The 16,548-nt window shown below is 51.9% G+C and overlaps 2 protein-coding genes across 6 annotated transcripts in view; one reads left to right on the top strand and one right to left on the bottom strand.

Moving 5' to 3' along the window:
- The window catches only part of ANKRD52 (ankyrin repeat domain 52), an 18,028-nt gene extending 11,311 nt beyond the window's left edge, over positions 1-6,717 (bottom strand). For 4 of the 5 annotated variants that reach the window (XM_073900827.1, XM_025882992.2, XM_073900830.1 and 1 more), the window contains exons 1-15: positions 6,592-6,717; positions 6,184-6,267; positions 5,627-5,705; positions 5,344-5,414; positions 4,099-4,299; positions 3,462-3,549; positions 3,182-3,324; positions 2,679-2,891; positions 2,325-2,403; positions 1,908-2,022; positions 1,639-1,721; positions 1,413-1,530; positions 1,138-1,206; positions 857-997; positions 686-766 (exon numbers count right to left, since the gene is read on the bottom strand). In XM_073900827.1, the coding sequence (XP_073756928.1) occupies positions 686-766; positions 857-997; positions 1,138-1,206; positions 1,413-1,530; positions 1,639-1,721; positions 1,908-2,022; positions 2,325-2,403; positions 2,679-2,891; positions 3,182-3,324; positions 3,462-3,549; positions 4,099-4,299; positions 5,344-5,414; positions 5,627-5,705; positions 6,184-6,267; positions 6,592-6,618 (1,592 nt within the window). In that variant the 5' untranslated portion in view covers positions 6,619-6,717. The remainder of the gene's footprint in view (positions 1-685; positions 767-856; positions 998-1,137; positions 1,207-1,412; positions 1,531-1,638; positions 1,722-1,907; positions 2,023-2,324; positions 2,404-2,678; positions 2,892-3,181; positions 3,325-3,461; positions 3,550-4,098; positions 4,300-5,343; positions 5,415-5,626; positions 5,706-6,183; positions 6,268-6,591) is intronic. The other variant, XM_073900828.1, reaches the window with a different exon arrangement.
- Positions 6,718-12,012: 5,295 nt separating this feature from the next.
- COQ10A (coenzyme Q10A) lies at positions 12,013-15,880 on the top strand. Its single transcript, XM_025883426.2, has 5 exons — positions 12,013-12,373; positions 12,929-13,075; positions 13,866-14,058; positions 14,680-14,781; positions 15,076-15,880. The coding sequence occupies exons 1-5, from the start codon at positions 12,240-12,242 to the stop codon at positions 15,241-15,243; spliced, it is 744 nt and encodes a 247-aa protein (XP_025739211.1). The 5' UTR covers positions 12,013-12,239; the 3' UTR covers positions 15,244-15,880.
- The last annotated feature ends 668 nt before the right edge of the window (positions 15,881-16,548 follow it).

Below are 16,548 nucleotides of genomic sequence, written 5' to 3'. Positions count from 1 at the left end.
AATCCTTTCATTTCAGAACACCTGTAGATTTACAGAAAGACTGAAAATAGTCTAGAGTTCCCATGTACTCTGCACCATTCTCCGTGTTGTTAACATCTTATGTTAGAACGCATAAGTGCCCTTTCATTTACATTTCCCAACAGATTATGAATTTCATAGGGCAGAAATTTGGGGTAATTCATCTTTTTTTTTTTTTTTTAGAGAGGAAAGGGGGAGGAGCAGTGGGAAAGGAAGAGAGAGATTCTCAAGTAGGCTCCAAGCCCAGCACGGAGCCCGATGCGGGGCTCGCTCTCGTGACCCTGAGATTCTGACCTGAGCCCCGAATTCACAAGTCAGATGCTTAACTGACTGAGTCACCCAGGCACCCCAAGGGTTAATTCATCTTTTATCTTCGGTACCTAGCACAGTACTTAGTACCTAGTAAGTAAATCCTCACTTAATCCTTACGGAATAGATAAATGATTTGGAGCGTTTAGCTCTTCTGATTCCCTCAGGAAGACCATCCGTTCCCTGAGGAAGGAACTAGGTCTCATACTTCTGTTTTGACCCACAGTACTCGGTCCAGGACTAGGCCCCGAGGGCTCCAATCGCCCTGCCAGCGGGCCAGCTGCGGAGCCTCGGCAGCGAGGGCCAGGCCCGGAGCGCACACTGCTGGGAAAGCGCAGCCCGGGGCCGGGCTACTCACAAGAAGGCCTCCTTCCTGCGGGACTCCTTCAGTGGCTCGTCCTCTTCAGCGTCGTGGCTGGAAGGTGAGTGGGGTTCCGCTCTGGAGCACAGACAGTGAGGTCGGGGGAGGCCCAGGGGAGTGAGTGGGGCGGAGAAGGCAGAGTTGCCGGGGTGGGGGGGGGGCTCTCACCTCCTGTAGGTGTCAGAGGCAGCGGCGTAGTGCAGGGGAGAGCAGCCTTTGCAGTCGGCCTCGTTGACGCCCGCGCCCGCCGTCACCAGCGTGACCGCACACTGGTAGCTGCCGTTGGCGGCTGCATAGTGCAGCGCGGTCCTGCGGCGAAGGCGGGGAGCGTGGGTGGAAGAGCCGGGGCGCCCCGAAGCTGCTCTGTAATCCTCTCCCCGCTTAGTCCCCGCCATCGTCCGTCTCTCTTATCCGACCTTCCCCACGTCTACTCCTGCGTACCGACCCACCTTCCAAACTTGTCTCTCCTCCTCAAGTCAGCTCCACTGCTCAACAGCAAATTAAGACATTCAACGTTCCTATAAGGAAAGAGGATGAGGGTTGAGAAAGCGAGAGCCTCAAGGAGAAGCCACAGGCACAGGGAGGGGCAGAGGAAGGATGGCGCCGGACAGCCCTTTCTGCTGTGACTGTTCTCACTGTGACAGGGGGACACACCTGGGCAGCAGAGGAGGGCCCAGACCCTTGGCCAGATCTCTTCTCAGCACCTGGGAGAGGGAGAACTTACCCTCCAGAAGCAGCAGCATGAAGACAGGTGCGGCCAAGGTTGTCAGGCGTGTTGATGTCAAACCCAGCGGAAAGCACGTGCTCATTGCTGAGTGAGGACACAATGCTGTACAGCTGACCTGCAGGGCCAGAACAGCCACAGATCCCGTCTGAGGGCCCTGAGCAGAGTGGGGAGAGGCCCCAACCCGCCTGCACACCTGCCCAACCCCCAACCAGTCAGCACATACCTGAGGAAAGAAGCTTACGACAACAGTCAGAGAATCCAAAGAGAACAGCTAAGTGCAGAGGGAACATGTCGTGAATGCCGCGCCTGGGGAGAAGTTGAGGCACTCAGTCCTTAGGTCCAGGAGAGACCAGTTATAGACCTCTTTTCTGTGCCCCACCCCCCCCCAGCCCAGGAGACAGCGAGGTTTTGCAAGCTTCCTTTCTGCAAGCTTCTTCGTGCCTCCACGTTTGACATGAGCAGCCTGTACGGACCCGAGGGGTCCCGACTCACCGGGCGGTATCCGCGCCATTGGTCATGAGGGTGCTGATGAGCAGCTCGTGTCCGTAGCGAGCAGCCACGTGCAGTGGCGTGTTCCCAAATTTGTCAGCACAATCGATTTCGCTGCCTGAGAGGGGAGGCACACGAACTCAGGCCAACCTTAGGCTCCAGACCACTCACACTAGCTACCATGGGAGTGCTTGTTATGTGTCATGCCCCAGGCTAAGCTTTCCACGTGTGTTATCTTGTTTGTAAGTCTTAGGGGATGGGCCAGGCAGACCAGGGCCATTTCCACAGGGGCCTTGCTCAGAGCTCTAGGTGCCCATCCTCACTGGAAGGTCGTGTGGGAGGTGGAATCAGGACACAAAGGGGCTTCTAGGGATGAGTTCTCTGGGGGAGAAGAGAGCACAAAGTCTCCAGAGTCCATACCATTCTGGATGAGGATCTGGGAGCGGGTGAAACGACCATGGATGGCAGCCATGTGCAGAGGACTTTTCCCTTCCTTGCTCTGTTAAAATATGGCAAATTTTTTTTTTTCAGTGCAAGGCACTGAGAAGGCCCTGTTCCCCCTTCGAAAGGACACATCTCTGAGGATGGACTGGTCTTGGGGACATCTGCTCAGCCCACACTCTCCTGGGTCCCTGGCAAGGTCTGATCAACCCAGAAAGCAAATGGACAATTCCCCAGAGTTATCCAGAGGGGAAGATATGGTCAGGACCCCCAGGGCTGGGTTTCTCTCCCAGGACCCCCAGGGCCAGGCTGCGGCCTCATCCCTTCAGGCACCTGGTAGTTGACATCGGCCCCGTTATTGACCAACAGCTCCAAGCAGAGAGCGCCGTTGGTGGAGACTGCAGCCACATGCAGTGGCGTGAAGCCCTTGTCATTCGGCTGGTTGACATTGGCTCCTGCATTCACCAGCTCAATAGCCACAGCATCCTGGCCCAGGTAGCAGGCGATGTGCAAAGCTGTGTTTCCAAAAGCGTTGGGCTCGTCGATCTGGATTTCCAGGGGTGCAGGGAGGGTGCAGGCATAGGGAGGTATCGGTTTAAATAAAATGGAAGCCAGCACAGATAGGCTAGAGACTCCCAGAATTCCAACAACCACCCGAGACACCTCAGGTTCCTGACTCAACAGACTGAGCCTATTCCCTATAGCCAGCGTTATTCACCACGTCTCACCGTATCCTGCCGATCTCCCCAAACCACTCCAACCATTCCAGCACGCTTCTGTCTCCACCCACAGACTCTGACCTCCACCTCCCTGCCCGTAGTGCCCAGCCCCCTGACCTCAGCCCCCATCCGGAGCAGGTACTTCACCACTTCAATCTGACCACTGGCAGCCGCTGTATGGAGTAGCCCGTAGCCTTTGCGGTCCTTGCAGCCGAGGTCCGCGCCCCGTGCCACCAGCAGTTTCAGGACCTCCAAATGCCCTAGGAAGAGCGAGAAAGCTCTCAAGGGGGTGGAGGGTGAACTAAGACCCCGAGCGCCTCTCTCCAAAGGCTGCAACCCCCATCCCTGCCTTAGAAATCCTGTCAAATTCTTCCTCTTTCCACGAACCCTTCCTCACCTAGAAAAGCTGCCCAGTGCAGAGGCTGCCGCTCCTTTTTGTCACAGACATTCAGGCTGGCTCCCTTGTTCAGGAGCAGGTTCACCGTCTGTATCAGGAGATGAAAGACACCTGTTCAGAGCCAGGTTCATGCTTTCAATGTACCTAAGGGCAGAAGCCTCAGTTCCTGAAAAGGCTGAGGCAGCCACATGTCTTTGTTCTTGAACAGAACAATCTGGAGAACTAGAGGGAACAGAGGAAGCAGAGAGTAAGAAGGAGATCCCATATAGATTTGTAAGTTTGAGGGAAACTCAAGGGAGTCTCTTCATATGATCTGGTGGTTCTTAAATTCTTTTGAAAAATCTTCTAACACGTTTGAAAAACATGGACACTCGCTTCAGAAAAAGGCGGGTACACAAACATTTTCCAGGCAACTTCAGACAGTTTACCTTGGACTTAAAGTCCAAGTCAAGAATTTCAATCTAACCCAACCATTCCCTTGGTGCTTGAGCCCAAGTGTCTATATAGTCATCCAGACCGCTGCTCCCCAGACCTGAGGGCCCAGAAGCAGAGGAAGGTGGGTGGCGTGGGGTGGGGTGGAGTGGGAAGGGAAGGCAGGCACAGGACTGGGCTGGATATGGACTAGAGCAGTCCTCACCTCTAGATGCCCACTATGCACTGCGTGGTGCAGGGCACTGCGCCCACTCCTGTCAGCCACGTTGAGGCTACTCAACAGGGGTGCCAGAGCCTCAGCACACTTGGTGGCCCGGTTGGCGGCAGCCACGTGCAGTGGGGTCTGCCACAGCTTGTCCCGGGCATTCACATCTGCTGAATGTGCCAGCAGCAGTCCCAGCACCTTCTGTTATGGAGCAGGGGACAGGAGAGAAGACAGAGGGGAAGTAGGAGGTAAAACAAATAGTGGAGGGAAGAACCGGTCAGCATGGCACATGTAGCCCCATCCCCCCAAGCCCCCAGCACAGAGTCTCTTCTCATTTTTCCAACATACGTAGCCTCTCAATGCCTACTTCCCATCTTCTGGATCTTCTGAGAGTTTAAAATCTTGCCTACGTTGCTGAGGAAAGCATGGTCCCTTCCTCTTCTCCTCAAGCCACTTGGTATCACTCCCCAACCTCGACCCTGAAAATCTTCACCCACATATACAGCTCTGACCAAGCAAATCCACATATATAGAGGATCCCAATCCCTCACTACTTTTCACTAGGAAAAATACAGACTCCTGCTACCCTTAATACTCTCCTTCAGTCCTTCCATAGGCAGCAAAATCACTTCCATTACCTCAGTAAGCAAACAGATGCTGGTTCCTCTCTAAAACTCAGGCTAAAAGGTCCATCCTAATCACAACCCACCCCATTCCCATTGGCCTTAGTCCCTCCCCCTGGTGGTTGGAGCCAGGGAACTGACCGTGGAACCTAGAGAGAGGTCTCCTTCCCCGCCTTCCCCCACCCCCGCAGGGTTGATGAACCCAACTGATGAGGCATGTTTGACCTCTGTGTGTCAACTTTCATGCTGCTTGAGGGGCAGGGACGCAACAGATCACTACCCTCAATCCCTCCATCACAAGGTAAGAAATCTCAGTGCCCAGAGGGGGATCAGACTCCAAGGTGGCCCCCCAGGGACAGATGAGTCACTCAGGCCTGGCAGCAGGGCCCCCTGCAGTCTGCCAGCCCAGTGTTAAGCTCTCCCCTGACGTCACATCAGCTGGCAACACTCAGCCCCCCTTACCAGCCAGTTCTAGGGGTAGGAGGGAGGGGCCAAGGTCTAGTCTCCTGACCTAGGGGTAGACCAGCTTGTAAGCAGACAGCTGAGGCTCTCCCATCCTTAACTTCCACCTTTATCCAACTCATCCTCTTTGAAAGGGTGAAAGGACAGAGGAGGCTGGTACCTCATTTCGGGAAGCAGCAGCGCGATGAAGAGGGGTCAGCCACAGTGTGTCCTTAGCATTGACATTAGCACCTGTGGGGATATAATTTCCTCTTTTTGGTGGGAGGTGGACAGCAAGTGGGGAAGGAAGCCAGTAATCAGGCCAAGGAATACAGATAGAGATGAAGGCTCTCCCAGACCAAGTACCAGAGAACAATTCTTGGATATGAAAAAAAAAAAAGAAAAAAGGCTCTTCCCTCAGGTCCCCTCCCTAGGTGCCACACCTTCCAGCTCCCCACTTTCACCTGACATCAGTAGCAACTGGAGGATGGGGACATCACCTACGTAGGCAGCAGCATGCAATGGGGTCCGCCTCTCTTGGTCCTGGGGAAGGCAGAAAAGAGCAGCAGTTGTGGTGGAGGGTGAACTATCAAGGACCCCAGCCCAAGTCTTAGAGTTCCAGGCCTTTCCCCACCTCTTCCGATAGGTTCTGCAGCCTCCTAAATCCCTATCCTAGGTCAAAACAAGCACCGAGGGAGGGTGGAGTCAGGGAGTCAGGGAGTCGGGGTCAGGGCCAAGGGGCTGTGAGGCAGTCTCCTTCTTCCAGGAGGGGCGGGGGCGCTGCAGACACTGATGGTTCAGAAGAGAACACCGTTTCTGGGCATCCTCAGCTCCACTGGTCTATGCTTCAAGCCTGACCTGCTCTGCATCTCCAAATGTAGAGCAGGCGCCCATCCCTGGGCAGAAGGAGCTGCGGCCTCATCCGAGCCAAGGAGCCACGGAGCCGCCCCACTGGTTGGGAGGGGTCCAGAACACCAGGGCCCAGATTACTGGCTCCCCATCCTCCCTGATCCCAACTCACCAGTACATTGATGTTCTCCTTCTGTGAGAGGAGGGAACGCACTTCCTCCACATCTCGGCTAAAGATGGCCTGGACCAGGGGCGGCTGCAGGAAGAACCGGCGTTCAGAGAGCGGGCCGGAGCGGAACCAGGGGAGGGGGGCGAGGCGGGGGGGACACCTGGTTTGATGAGGGGCGTCGCTGGAGGGGATCCGCTCTGGGGTCCTGGCTGCAGGGGACTCCCGCGGCATTTTGGCCGGTCGCCAGGCCCCCAAGGACACCGGCTCGGTTGAGGGGAGCACGGCGTGGGGCGGGGCGGGAGCCGCGGGAGCCCCGGGCTCGGGCCCAGCCTAGGCCTCACATCCCCGGGCTCGCGTGGCGGCGGCGCCGGACCCTGGAAGGAGGAAGCGGGCAAGGACAGGAGGGCTGACCTGGTCCGTGATGCTGAGGATCCCCATGGCCCGGCCCGGGCTCCGTCCGCATCGAGCTCCCGGCGGCGGCGGCGGCGGCTCCACCGGGGACACGGGGCGGCCCAGGCGGCGGCTGCGGCGGCGGCTGCGGGGAGAGCGCGGCCCCGCCTACCGGGGGGCGGGCGAGCGGGAGCCCGCAGCGCTCCCTGGCGGCGGTCCTGGGCCGGGCCGCGGGGCGCTTACCGCGCTGACGGCCCCGGGCCTGGCGCCCTCGGCCCCGCCCTGGCGCCCGGAACGGCCCCGGCGCCCCCCACCTCGCGCGCTGGTTCCCCGGCTCCCCAAGCCGGCCGCGCTGTGCTCTCTGCTCCAGTCTGGAGGCTCGGGGGGGCGGTTTTCTCAAAAGACGCAAGCGGCAACTCGGGCCTTGGCCCCACGGCGCCTCCCACCACCCAGCCCACCACAATGCCTCCGCCGGAGCTAACTCCTCCCGTCTGCTATTACATACCCCCAAATCCGCCTCAGACTTGGGGGAACAGGGGCGTGGAGATCTGGGGGCTGCATGTGGCAATAGCGCCAGAGAGAAGGAAGACGCGTATCTCCACTGGCGGTGACATGAATTGGGTAGGAAGGAAATAGCGAAAGTGCTCAAACTGCTGAGAGAAATCCCGAAAAGGACTCCCCAGCGGCAGAAAATCCCCACAAAGAGGCTGGGACAGCAGGCAGCTGAAGAAGGCCTCCAAGGCCAGCACAAGGAGCCCTTCCCAAATTCCTAATTACTCCACTGCCAGCTTAAGGCAGTAGGGTGGCTACACTTTAAGAGGCTCAATGGCTTCTCCCCAGAAAAGGGTGGGGTGCTTTCCCTCCTCCATTGGCGAGGCCGGAGAGCAGCCAATCAGGCAAGATCTGGATGGAGGTCATCCCAGCCCAGAAAAGGAAAAGAGGGGAGAAAACTGGATGTTGAAAACTTGGTGCAATTTATATAAGGTGATTCAGGGTCCTGTTTAGAGCTCAGCAACTCAATATGAGTGTTCTAAGAGGGAGCACATTTAGAAGAAGTGTAGCAAGTTGGCCCCCTGTCAAGGCACAGATATAATAAAAGCTCTCCTTTGCTCTCTAACAATCTATGCCCTTCATTGCCTTTGGTATCTTGATTCCCACCAGAATAGATACACAAGACACTGATACCTGTGCTTTTTCCTGGAGAGAGAAACTGGGAACCAGGGAATGAGGAATGAGAGGGAAAAATACCTATCACTACATACCTTTAATAATTTTTTAACTTTTACCATATTGAAAATAAAATTTACAGTATTACTTAAAATTTAACCTCTTCCAAGGAGTCTTACCCTGGTTAACGGGTTCTTTCCCTTTTGTTAGGCTTCCTTAACCCTTACAAATTAGTTTACACGGTAGCAGTCAGTTTTATTTATTTTTTCAAATTTACTTATTTCACAGAGAGAGGCAGCGAGAGAGGGAACACAAGCAGGGGGAGCAGGAGAGGGAGAAGCAGGCTTCCCGCGGAGCAGGGAGCCCAATGCGGGGCTCCATCCCAGGACCCTGGGACCATGACCTGAGCCGAAAGCAGACACTTAATGACGGAGCCACCCAGGGGCCCCTGTTAGCAGTCAGTTTTAAATTGCACACGGTTGGGGCTTGTTTCACCTTACATCTTTGACATACAAGTGTCCAACATTTCAGAATAGATTTTAAACTCCTTCTTCGCCAATCTTCCAACACAGGACTGTACATTGCTTTGGTTTTGTTTTCCTATGACAAAAGGATTTTGAGCCCTCCTACGGCAAAGGTATACATTATTCTTTGTAGCTCTCACAGAGCAGGAACAGGCATTTAACATTTGAGGAGGAGGAGGAAGATGAGGCTGAAGAAGTAGAAACTGAAGGTAGCTGGGGATCAGATGGGTATGGGTGTTGGGACATGTTGACTTGACTATTGGACCTTCCAGGAAGGGCTGAGTTAGGATATGGCCCAGAGGATGGGGAGGCGGGGCCTACATGGCCTTCATTGCCTGAAATAGCTCTTGGTAACCTGAGGAATTGGAGTCAGGGGTTGAGCTGGGGTCACGTGCCTGGTTCTGGCGTGGGAGTAGAGGTGAACAAGCAAAGGTTGCCAGCCGGGTTCTCTGGGCAGTTGGAAGAAGGAGGAAGGGCTAAATAGTTATTTTTAATATTATTCAGAGCACAGAAAGAGGATTTCCCAGTAGGGAAAAAAAGGGATATGATGTAGGTAACACAGATAATTCCAAGGTTCAGGGAGATGCACAGGGGTGGGGGGATGGGGGAGTATTTAGGCTGGAAGTGGTCGCAAAGCCCTTCTATGAAGACCGTCCTGTGAGTCAACTACTGAATTCACATTTGGGTAACTCTACGCAAATACCTGCCTATTTTTAAGCCTCAGTTTTCATTCTTTTAACAAATGCTGATTGAGGACTCAACCATTATAGAATGCATGGTACAGCACTATACTAACTGGTATGGAAGTAGAAACTTAGAAGTAATAGTGTCTGTTTTTATGGAACTTAGAAGAACATACATATACATATCAAACAACTAGAGAATATAGGTTACATGCTATTTTACACGGCATTATGTGTTTGGGATAATGTTCAGGGATGGGTTCAGTCAAAAGAGGGTCTTCCTCGAGTAGATGTGTTTTGAGTTAGCACCTGAAGGAAGTTATTGATGTAGAATGACAGGGAAATGGCAGGAAATTGGTTGTTCAAGTACGAGGAATGAACTAGGAAAAGTTTAAATGGCAGTAATTAGCTAATCTAATTAGTAAGGGGACAACAAGCAAATTGGCTTGGCCAGCCTATTGTACCTTGGGGATTCTGCAGCAGTTAACTCGGTTAAGGCATAGTGTTAATGAGGTCACAGTTCAGTCATGTATTCCGGGTAATTTCTGTCTTTTATCCAGCCAGATCCTTTCTTCTCACTCTAAGCAGCTGTCTCACATGTGTAAGCCCTTAGTCAGAGGGAGTGGGTCTGGACAAGAAAGCAGAGTTGGAAAGAGTAAATCTGTCCCTCAAGGTCACATGCCCATCTGAGAGTGGCTCCAGATTACCATCTTTGAACCGGAAAGCGATACTGTATCCTGGTGGTGGGGGCAGGGGTGCTGAGGGAAAAAGAAGAAATGTTAGGAGAGAAAAAGAGGTAAGATCATTCCCCAATTTGGGGCTTCATGTATATATAATACAAATATAAAATAAGGATTAAAATGCCTTCCTTTTTAAAAAATTTTAAAAGATTTTAATTAATTAATTAATTTATTTATTTGTCAGAGAGAGAACGCAAGCACAAGCAGGGGGAGCGGCAGGCAGAGGGAGGAGCAGGCTCCCCGCTGAGCAAGGAGCCCGATGTGGGACTGGATCCCAGGAGGCTGGGATCAGGACCCAAGCGGAAGAAAGATGCTTAACCAACTGAGCTACCCAGGCATTCACCAAAAATGCCTTCCTTAAAAATGTTGAATGTAAGGCAGAGTTCAAGGGAGGGCTCTTGCTCTTTGACATTCAAATAAAATAGGCTCAAAATTTAAAGCAATCCAGGTGCACCTGACTGGCTCAGTCGGTAGAGAATCTCAAGGTTGTGAATTCGAGCCCCATGTTGAGTGTAAGAGATTACTTTAAAAAATAATTTCTAAAAATATTTTATTTATTTATTTATCAGAGAGAGAGAGAGAGAGAGAGAGAGCGCACGCACAAGCAGGGGCAACAACGGACAGAGGGCGTAGCAGGCTCCCCGCTGAGCAAGGAGCCCGATGCGGGACTCAGTCCCAGGACCCGAAGGCAGACGCTTAACCGACTGAGCCATCCAGGCATCCCTAAAAAATAAAATCTCAAAAAAAAAAAAAAATTAAATCGGCGGGCCTGGGTGGCTCAGTCGGTTAAGCATCTGCCTTCAGCTCAGGTCATGATTCCAGAGTCACGGGATTAAGCCCCATGTGAAGCTCCCTGTGGTGAGGAGTCTGCTTCTCCCTCTCCCTCTGCTCCTCCTCCCCCCACTCATGCTCTCACTCTCTCTCTCAAATAAATAAATAAAATCTTAAAAAATTAAATCAATCATATCCAATGGAAATCCCAAAATTAATGCCAATCTCAAGGAGGAGTGGGGAAATGGAGGATTTCTGTTTCCAGGGCCCCGTTTCTAGGGAAGCTGTTTCTCTTCCACACCAATTAGACCCCAAAGGTGACACAGTCTTGAATTACTTTATCCTCCTTCCCCTTCCACACATTACTGGGACAAAACTTTCCTGAGTGTGGAAATGAGACCACAGATTTAGAACAAAAGCAGAGGAAGGGCTCACACTATAATAGCATAAACATCTCTCAATGCAACAGCAGGCGCCACTGTTTGTTTTTGTTTTGTTTTGTTTTTAACATTTTGTTTAGGGACGCCTGGGTGGCTTAGTGGGTTAAGCATCTGCCTTGGGCTCCGGTCATGATCCCAGGGTCCTAGAATGGAGTCCAAGAATGGAAACTCAGAGGGGAGCCACTTCTCCCTCCACCTCTGCCTCTTTGTCTCTCATGAATGAAATAAAAATAAAATCTTAAATTTTTTTTTCTTTGAGAGATAGAAAGAAAGCACACACGGTGGGTGGGGGGGTGAGGGGGCGAGGGTAAGCTGAGCCCCGACTTCTGGAGGGGCTCTATCCCAGGACCCTGGGATCATGACCTAAACCGAAGGCAGACTCTTTACCGACTGAGCCACCCAGGCACCTGAGGCACCACCATTCTTAAAATGGCCTTCCTCTACTCCACTGAGGGAGAGTTTCAATGACTTTGGTACCCATCTAGATCCATTTCTCTTTTTATTTTCCTATTGTTCTTCCCACTTTTATCAAGAGCATTTTTCCCCCTACTTGTATCACGATGGAAAGCAGTACAGTGATATTTCTTTGCCTGGGTTCCTGCCCTCAGATCTCACCCTTCATCAAGTGCACACTTCCAGACAAAGACGGTTTTCTCCCCTAAAATTAAGCCTGATTCTTCCCTCTCCCCCACCCCCACTTCTTTCTATAAATATTAAAAGAGAAAACTATGCAAAGTCTTAGCCCAGAGCTTGGAAGATTAATTTCCTTTCTCAAAGATGTATAGTACTAGGCACTATAGAGGCTACAAAGATTAATAGAACTTCTAACTATGAACGAGGAAGAATATAAAAAGGCTCTAAAAGAGACGTTCAGAAGATCAACATATGTCTGCCGATGACACGCCCACGACACGCCTCTGTGCTTATGTATCAATTCCGTGACCACAGACTCGCCAAGTAGTTTGCCAGGCGTTTTCGTTCCTCCTGGACATCTCGGCAGCTTCTCACACGTTCACTCCTGCGCCCTTTCTCGCTAGAGGTGTGAGACTACAACTCCCGAAAGGCCGCGTTGTCCCCTTCCTTCCTCCCTCTCCCGGTTCCGAGCCATGGCAACGGCGTGACGTGGGGGTACTGGGAGCTGCGGGAGCAGCGGTCGCGGCTTCAGTTCTAGCCTACCCCGCCGCCCGGGCGGGAGGAGGGCGAGAGGAGCCGCAGCCCCGAGCCGCTCCTGTTCTCGGGGACCCTGAACCCGCCCGGCGGCCGCTTCCTGCCGCTTTTCCTCGGGAGTGAGGAGGGCGCAGCGGGTGTCAGAGCCCAGAGGGCAAGGGAGGGTCGGTCCCGCGCATGGCCTCGGCGGGCGCGCGGCGGCTCCCAGCCGGGACGCGCGCGGCGGCCCAGCGTTGCTGCGGCTTCGCGCTCCGCCCGGGCGCTCGCCCGGCTCCGCCCCCGGGCCCTCCGCGACCGCCGCGACCAATGAGGTGAGAGGGAGGTGCGAGCGTCTGCGTTGCTGGAAAGGGGGTCGCCCAGGGCCGCAAAGTTCCACCGCGGAGGGTTGCAACTCTGGGGTGCGGGCGAGGCGTGGCGCGGCTGCGGTCTTACCTCCGGGTCTCGTGCTAGAGCTTTGGGGAATGCTTTTGCAAGTGATTCGCGAGGGGAAGTCCCCGGGGTGGGTGCCAAACCACTGCTAGCCCTTCTCGGGCGCCCTGGCAACGCCAGGCTTGGCAAGGACCCAGAGACTGTGATACTTTCCGAGAGTCCTGGCTTTTAACAGTATCGTAGCCCACACTCCAAGGCAACAGCCCCTCGCACGCACCCCACTTTTCCCCATCTCCTCCCCCGGCACTGTCCTCAACCGCCCTCGACCTTTCGCACTCGTGACTGCCTGGCCAGGGAGCCTGGCGGGCTGCAGCAGGTGCTGGGGGAAACGCTTGTACGGATGACCTTCCTCCGGGATGCACCACCCCGCTTTACCTGGAAATGGTTGAGGAATACAAAGAATCATGAGGTCCTCTCTCCTTTCCTTTTGTCCTTAGATTTCTGATGTCCTGCAGCCTTTTCTTGCCCCGGGCTGCCCAGGTCTTGGTGGCTGAGGTTGGCTTACCTCCCACGCGTTCCTTCATGGGCTTTGCTGCCCCTTTCACCAACAAGCGAAAAGCTTACTCTGAGCGTAGGATCATGGGGTGAGCATCCTCCCCTGTCCAGCATCCTTCCACATTCCCTTCCTCTCCAAACAAATGACTAAATCCAGGCTAGAATGTAAGGGTAGCAATAGTGGGCAAGATTCATCCCTGGCCATCCCTCTCCCCAGCTATTATTGATCCTTTATCCTTCCCTGCCAGTCTTCCAACCTTAATTTCCCCCTTTTTGGTTGCCCTGCATGTGCATTAAGTGAACCGTGATTAGAATTGGACAATATAAGACAACAGGGTATTATTTCTCTGCTGACCTTTTAAATGTATTTGTGGGCAAGATATAATACTAACACTGAGCACTTGCTACTGCTAGTAGTTAGGCTATTTAAGTGTTTTAGGTAGGTGTTCTCATTTGATCCTCTCAACAGACCTATGAATCAAATACTATTATTAACTCTGATTTACAGATGAGAAAACAGAGGTACAGGTAATTCACTTAGGACTACATTGTTAGAAAGTTGTAGAGCTAGGATCTGAGTTCTTGTGTGATCACCAGTAAAACTGATAGCCTTTGTTCCCCTTAGATGTTCCCTCTCAGGATCAAAATAGACAGTAAATGCAAAAACGTTCTGTGAACTACAAAACATAACTTTAACATCATGGAAATTTCCGTGTTTGCTTTTGGGAAGTCATTCATCCAGGCTTTTTTGGGATCTCTAGTTCTTGAAGGCGAATAGTTTGTGGGCAAAGGCATGGGGGCGGGGAGGGCACCTAGGGCAAGGAGGAACCTGACCCAGCTGGCAGTTCCTTGGCCTTTCTCTGTGATTCCTTCCCTTAGGTACTCAATGCAGGAGATGTACGAAGTGGTGTCCAATGTCCAGGAGTATCGTGAGTTTGTGCCCTGGTGTAAGAAGTCCTTGGTGGTATCTAGCCGCAAAGGTCACCTGAAGGCCCAGTTAGAGGTTGGCTTTCCACCTATTGTGGAACGTTACACCTCTGCTGTTTCCATGGTCAAACCTCACATGGTCAAGGTGAGGCGCTGGGAGGGATTAATTAGCAAAGTTTTTGTATTCTCCAGCGTTTTTACTTTTTAAAGGCTATTTTGGCCTTCTTTGTAATGATTTTACCTCCATGTGTGAAATACTTCCCTAATAAAACATTAGAAGGAAAGGAAAAACATTTTTCAATTTTTTCTTATACCCTTCTATACCTACTATAGTTTTTTTTTTTTTTTTAAGATTTTATTTATTTATTTGACAGAGAGACCGCAAGAGAGGGAACACAAGCAGGGGGAGTGGGAGAGGGAGAAACAGGCTTCCCGCCGAGCAGGGAGCCCGATGTGGGCCTCAATCCCAGGACCCGGGGATCATGACCTGAGCCGAAGGCAAGACGCTTAACGACTGAGCCACCCAGGCACCCGTTTGTTTTTTGGTTTTTTTAAAGATTTTATTCATTTATTTGAGAGAGCGCACAGAGCAAGAGTCAGAGAGCACAAGGAGGGCCAGGGGCAGAGGGAGAGGCAGATTCCCCGCTGAGCAGGGAGCCTGATGCAGGACTCCATACCAGGACTCTGGGAGAATGACCTGAGTGGAAGGCAGATTAGGTTTTATCCCATTGTAATATTATTTAACTAACTGACTGCCCTCTTCTAGGCTGTTTGCACTGATGGTAAGCTCTTCAACCACTTAGAGACCATTTGGCGATTCAGCCCTGGTATTCCTGCCTACCCCCGAACTTGCACTGTGGACTTTTCGGTGAGTCAGGAGGCTGTGTAGCATAGAGCTACAAATGGGTTGAGGGTTGAGCGGAGGTACTATGGAAGTTAAGTATAGCTAGCACTTAGTATTTCCCAAGTCAATGACACTCTCCACAAGTCTGAGCTTACATCAGACTTGTACTCTGTGCTCAGTCCGAAGTAAGGGCTTTTGAGGGAATCTAAGGAACTGGAGGGGGAGGGGAAGAAAAGACATGGAATAGTAAGTATCCTTGTTTGGCCAGGGACGATCCAACATGGTCTTGAATAGTTTCTGTCTCTTACCTATTCCCAGATTTCCTTTGAATTTCGTTCTCTGCTGCACTCCCAGCTGGCCACCATGTTTTTTGACGAGGTTGTCAAGCAGAATGTCGCTGCCTTTGAGCGTCGGGCAGCTACCAAGTTTGGTCCAGAAACAGCCATCCCCCGTGAACTGATGTTCCATGAGGTGCACCAGACTTGAGGCAGGACTGTTCCCTGGCCTCTCTACTCTCCCTCCCAACCCAATTCTCTTATTTATTTCATTTGGCTCCTGCGCCAATCTAAGAGTCTGTGTTCATAATGATGTTCTCCCTCTCACTTCCCCAGAAATTGGGTTATAAGCTGGCTGGAAATGCGGGGTGGAAAGGCAGGAGGTTATGGAAAGGCTAGGAAATGGTCAGGCTCATCTTGAGAGTCCTACATGCCTGATGTCTGCAGCCTTCTTACAGTGAATTATAATCAGGACTGTTGGTCGTCTTTGGACCCTGTCAAGGTTCCTTATTAGTGTCTGACCAGGGGAAGATAGCAACTTTTCTAGGGAGTGAATAAGCTGAGCTTTTTTCTCTGACAGAGGTATTGGGCGGTGGGTAACTGTTGCCTGCCTGAGATGCCTCAGGAAATGCCTGAGATCTGGCCCCAGCTTGAAATCCATATGACCTCACTTTAAGAATATTTCCATGCTGCCTGGTTAGTGGAGAGCAAGGAGCTGTTTTAACATCAGTGCCACAGGAGCAAGGAGAAAAAAAGCACTGAAGAGAACTGTACTCTTGGGTTGTACCTTTTTCTTCTACTTGGCTGATTTTTATAAAATTTCAATAAATTAATTGTGACAGTGTGAATTTGGCTTTTTTATACTGTGTCTTGGGGGAATGATGTGGATATAGCAGAGTAGAAGAAAGTCATGGCTTCCTTCCTCAGGGGAGTAAAGGTGCAAGGCCTCTTGGACATAGTGTCCCTGCTAACTATAGTAGCACATTCTACAAGCCAGGACCTAGTACCCACTCCCTTGCCTATTTATAGACTTTTTCAGAAGGTCAGTTGCAGCAGCAGTCTCAGGACAGAATAATCTGGCCTCACATCTACCATATAGCTGATGGTCTTAGGATCCCCTCTTTATTTTGAGGACTTCCTTGAAAGAGACTGCAAAGAAGAGGCATTCCACGCAGTACTAGAGCCCTCTAGTGGCTCAGGTCCAGAGCTAGCTGTCCTCCTCTGTTTGTCCTTGGTATGGTTTGTTCTTTTCACCCAGTGGGCTGCATGCACCAGTTTCCTCGGATTAGTCACATAAGCAGTTGTGAGGTCTCAGCTATGGTCCTTGAGCGTTCTATCCTACAACAAAATTAGAAAGGATGGGGGACTAAAGAGGTCAAGGACTTCTAACCCTGAGCAAAATCAGAACTCTCCTTTGGAAATTTCACAGGGACCATTTACCTTACTAGGGTAAATGAATGTCAAACCCACCTAAAGATAAAGGGATGTACAGGATAATTTAGAACCCACTTAGTCC

Source organism: Callorhinus ursinus, unplaced genomic scaffold (genome assembly GCF_003265705.2).
Source record: "Callorhinus ursinus isolate GAN/ISIS: 27379988/994484 unplaced genomic scaffold, GSC_fseal_2.0 scaffold14, whole genome shotgun sequence".
In the NCBI taxonomy this organism is placed as follows: Eukaryota; Metazoa; Chordata; class Mammalia; order Carnivora; family Otariidae; genus Callorhinus; species Callorhinus ursinus.
Note: the sequence above shows the minus strand (reverse complement) of the source record. Positions and strands in the feature narration are given on the sequence as shown.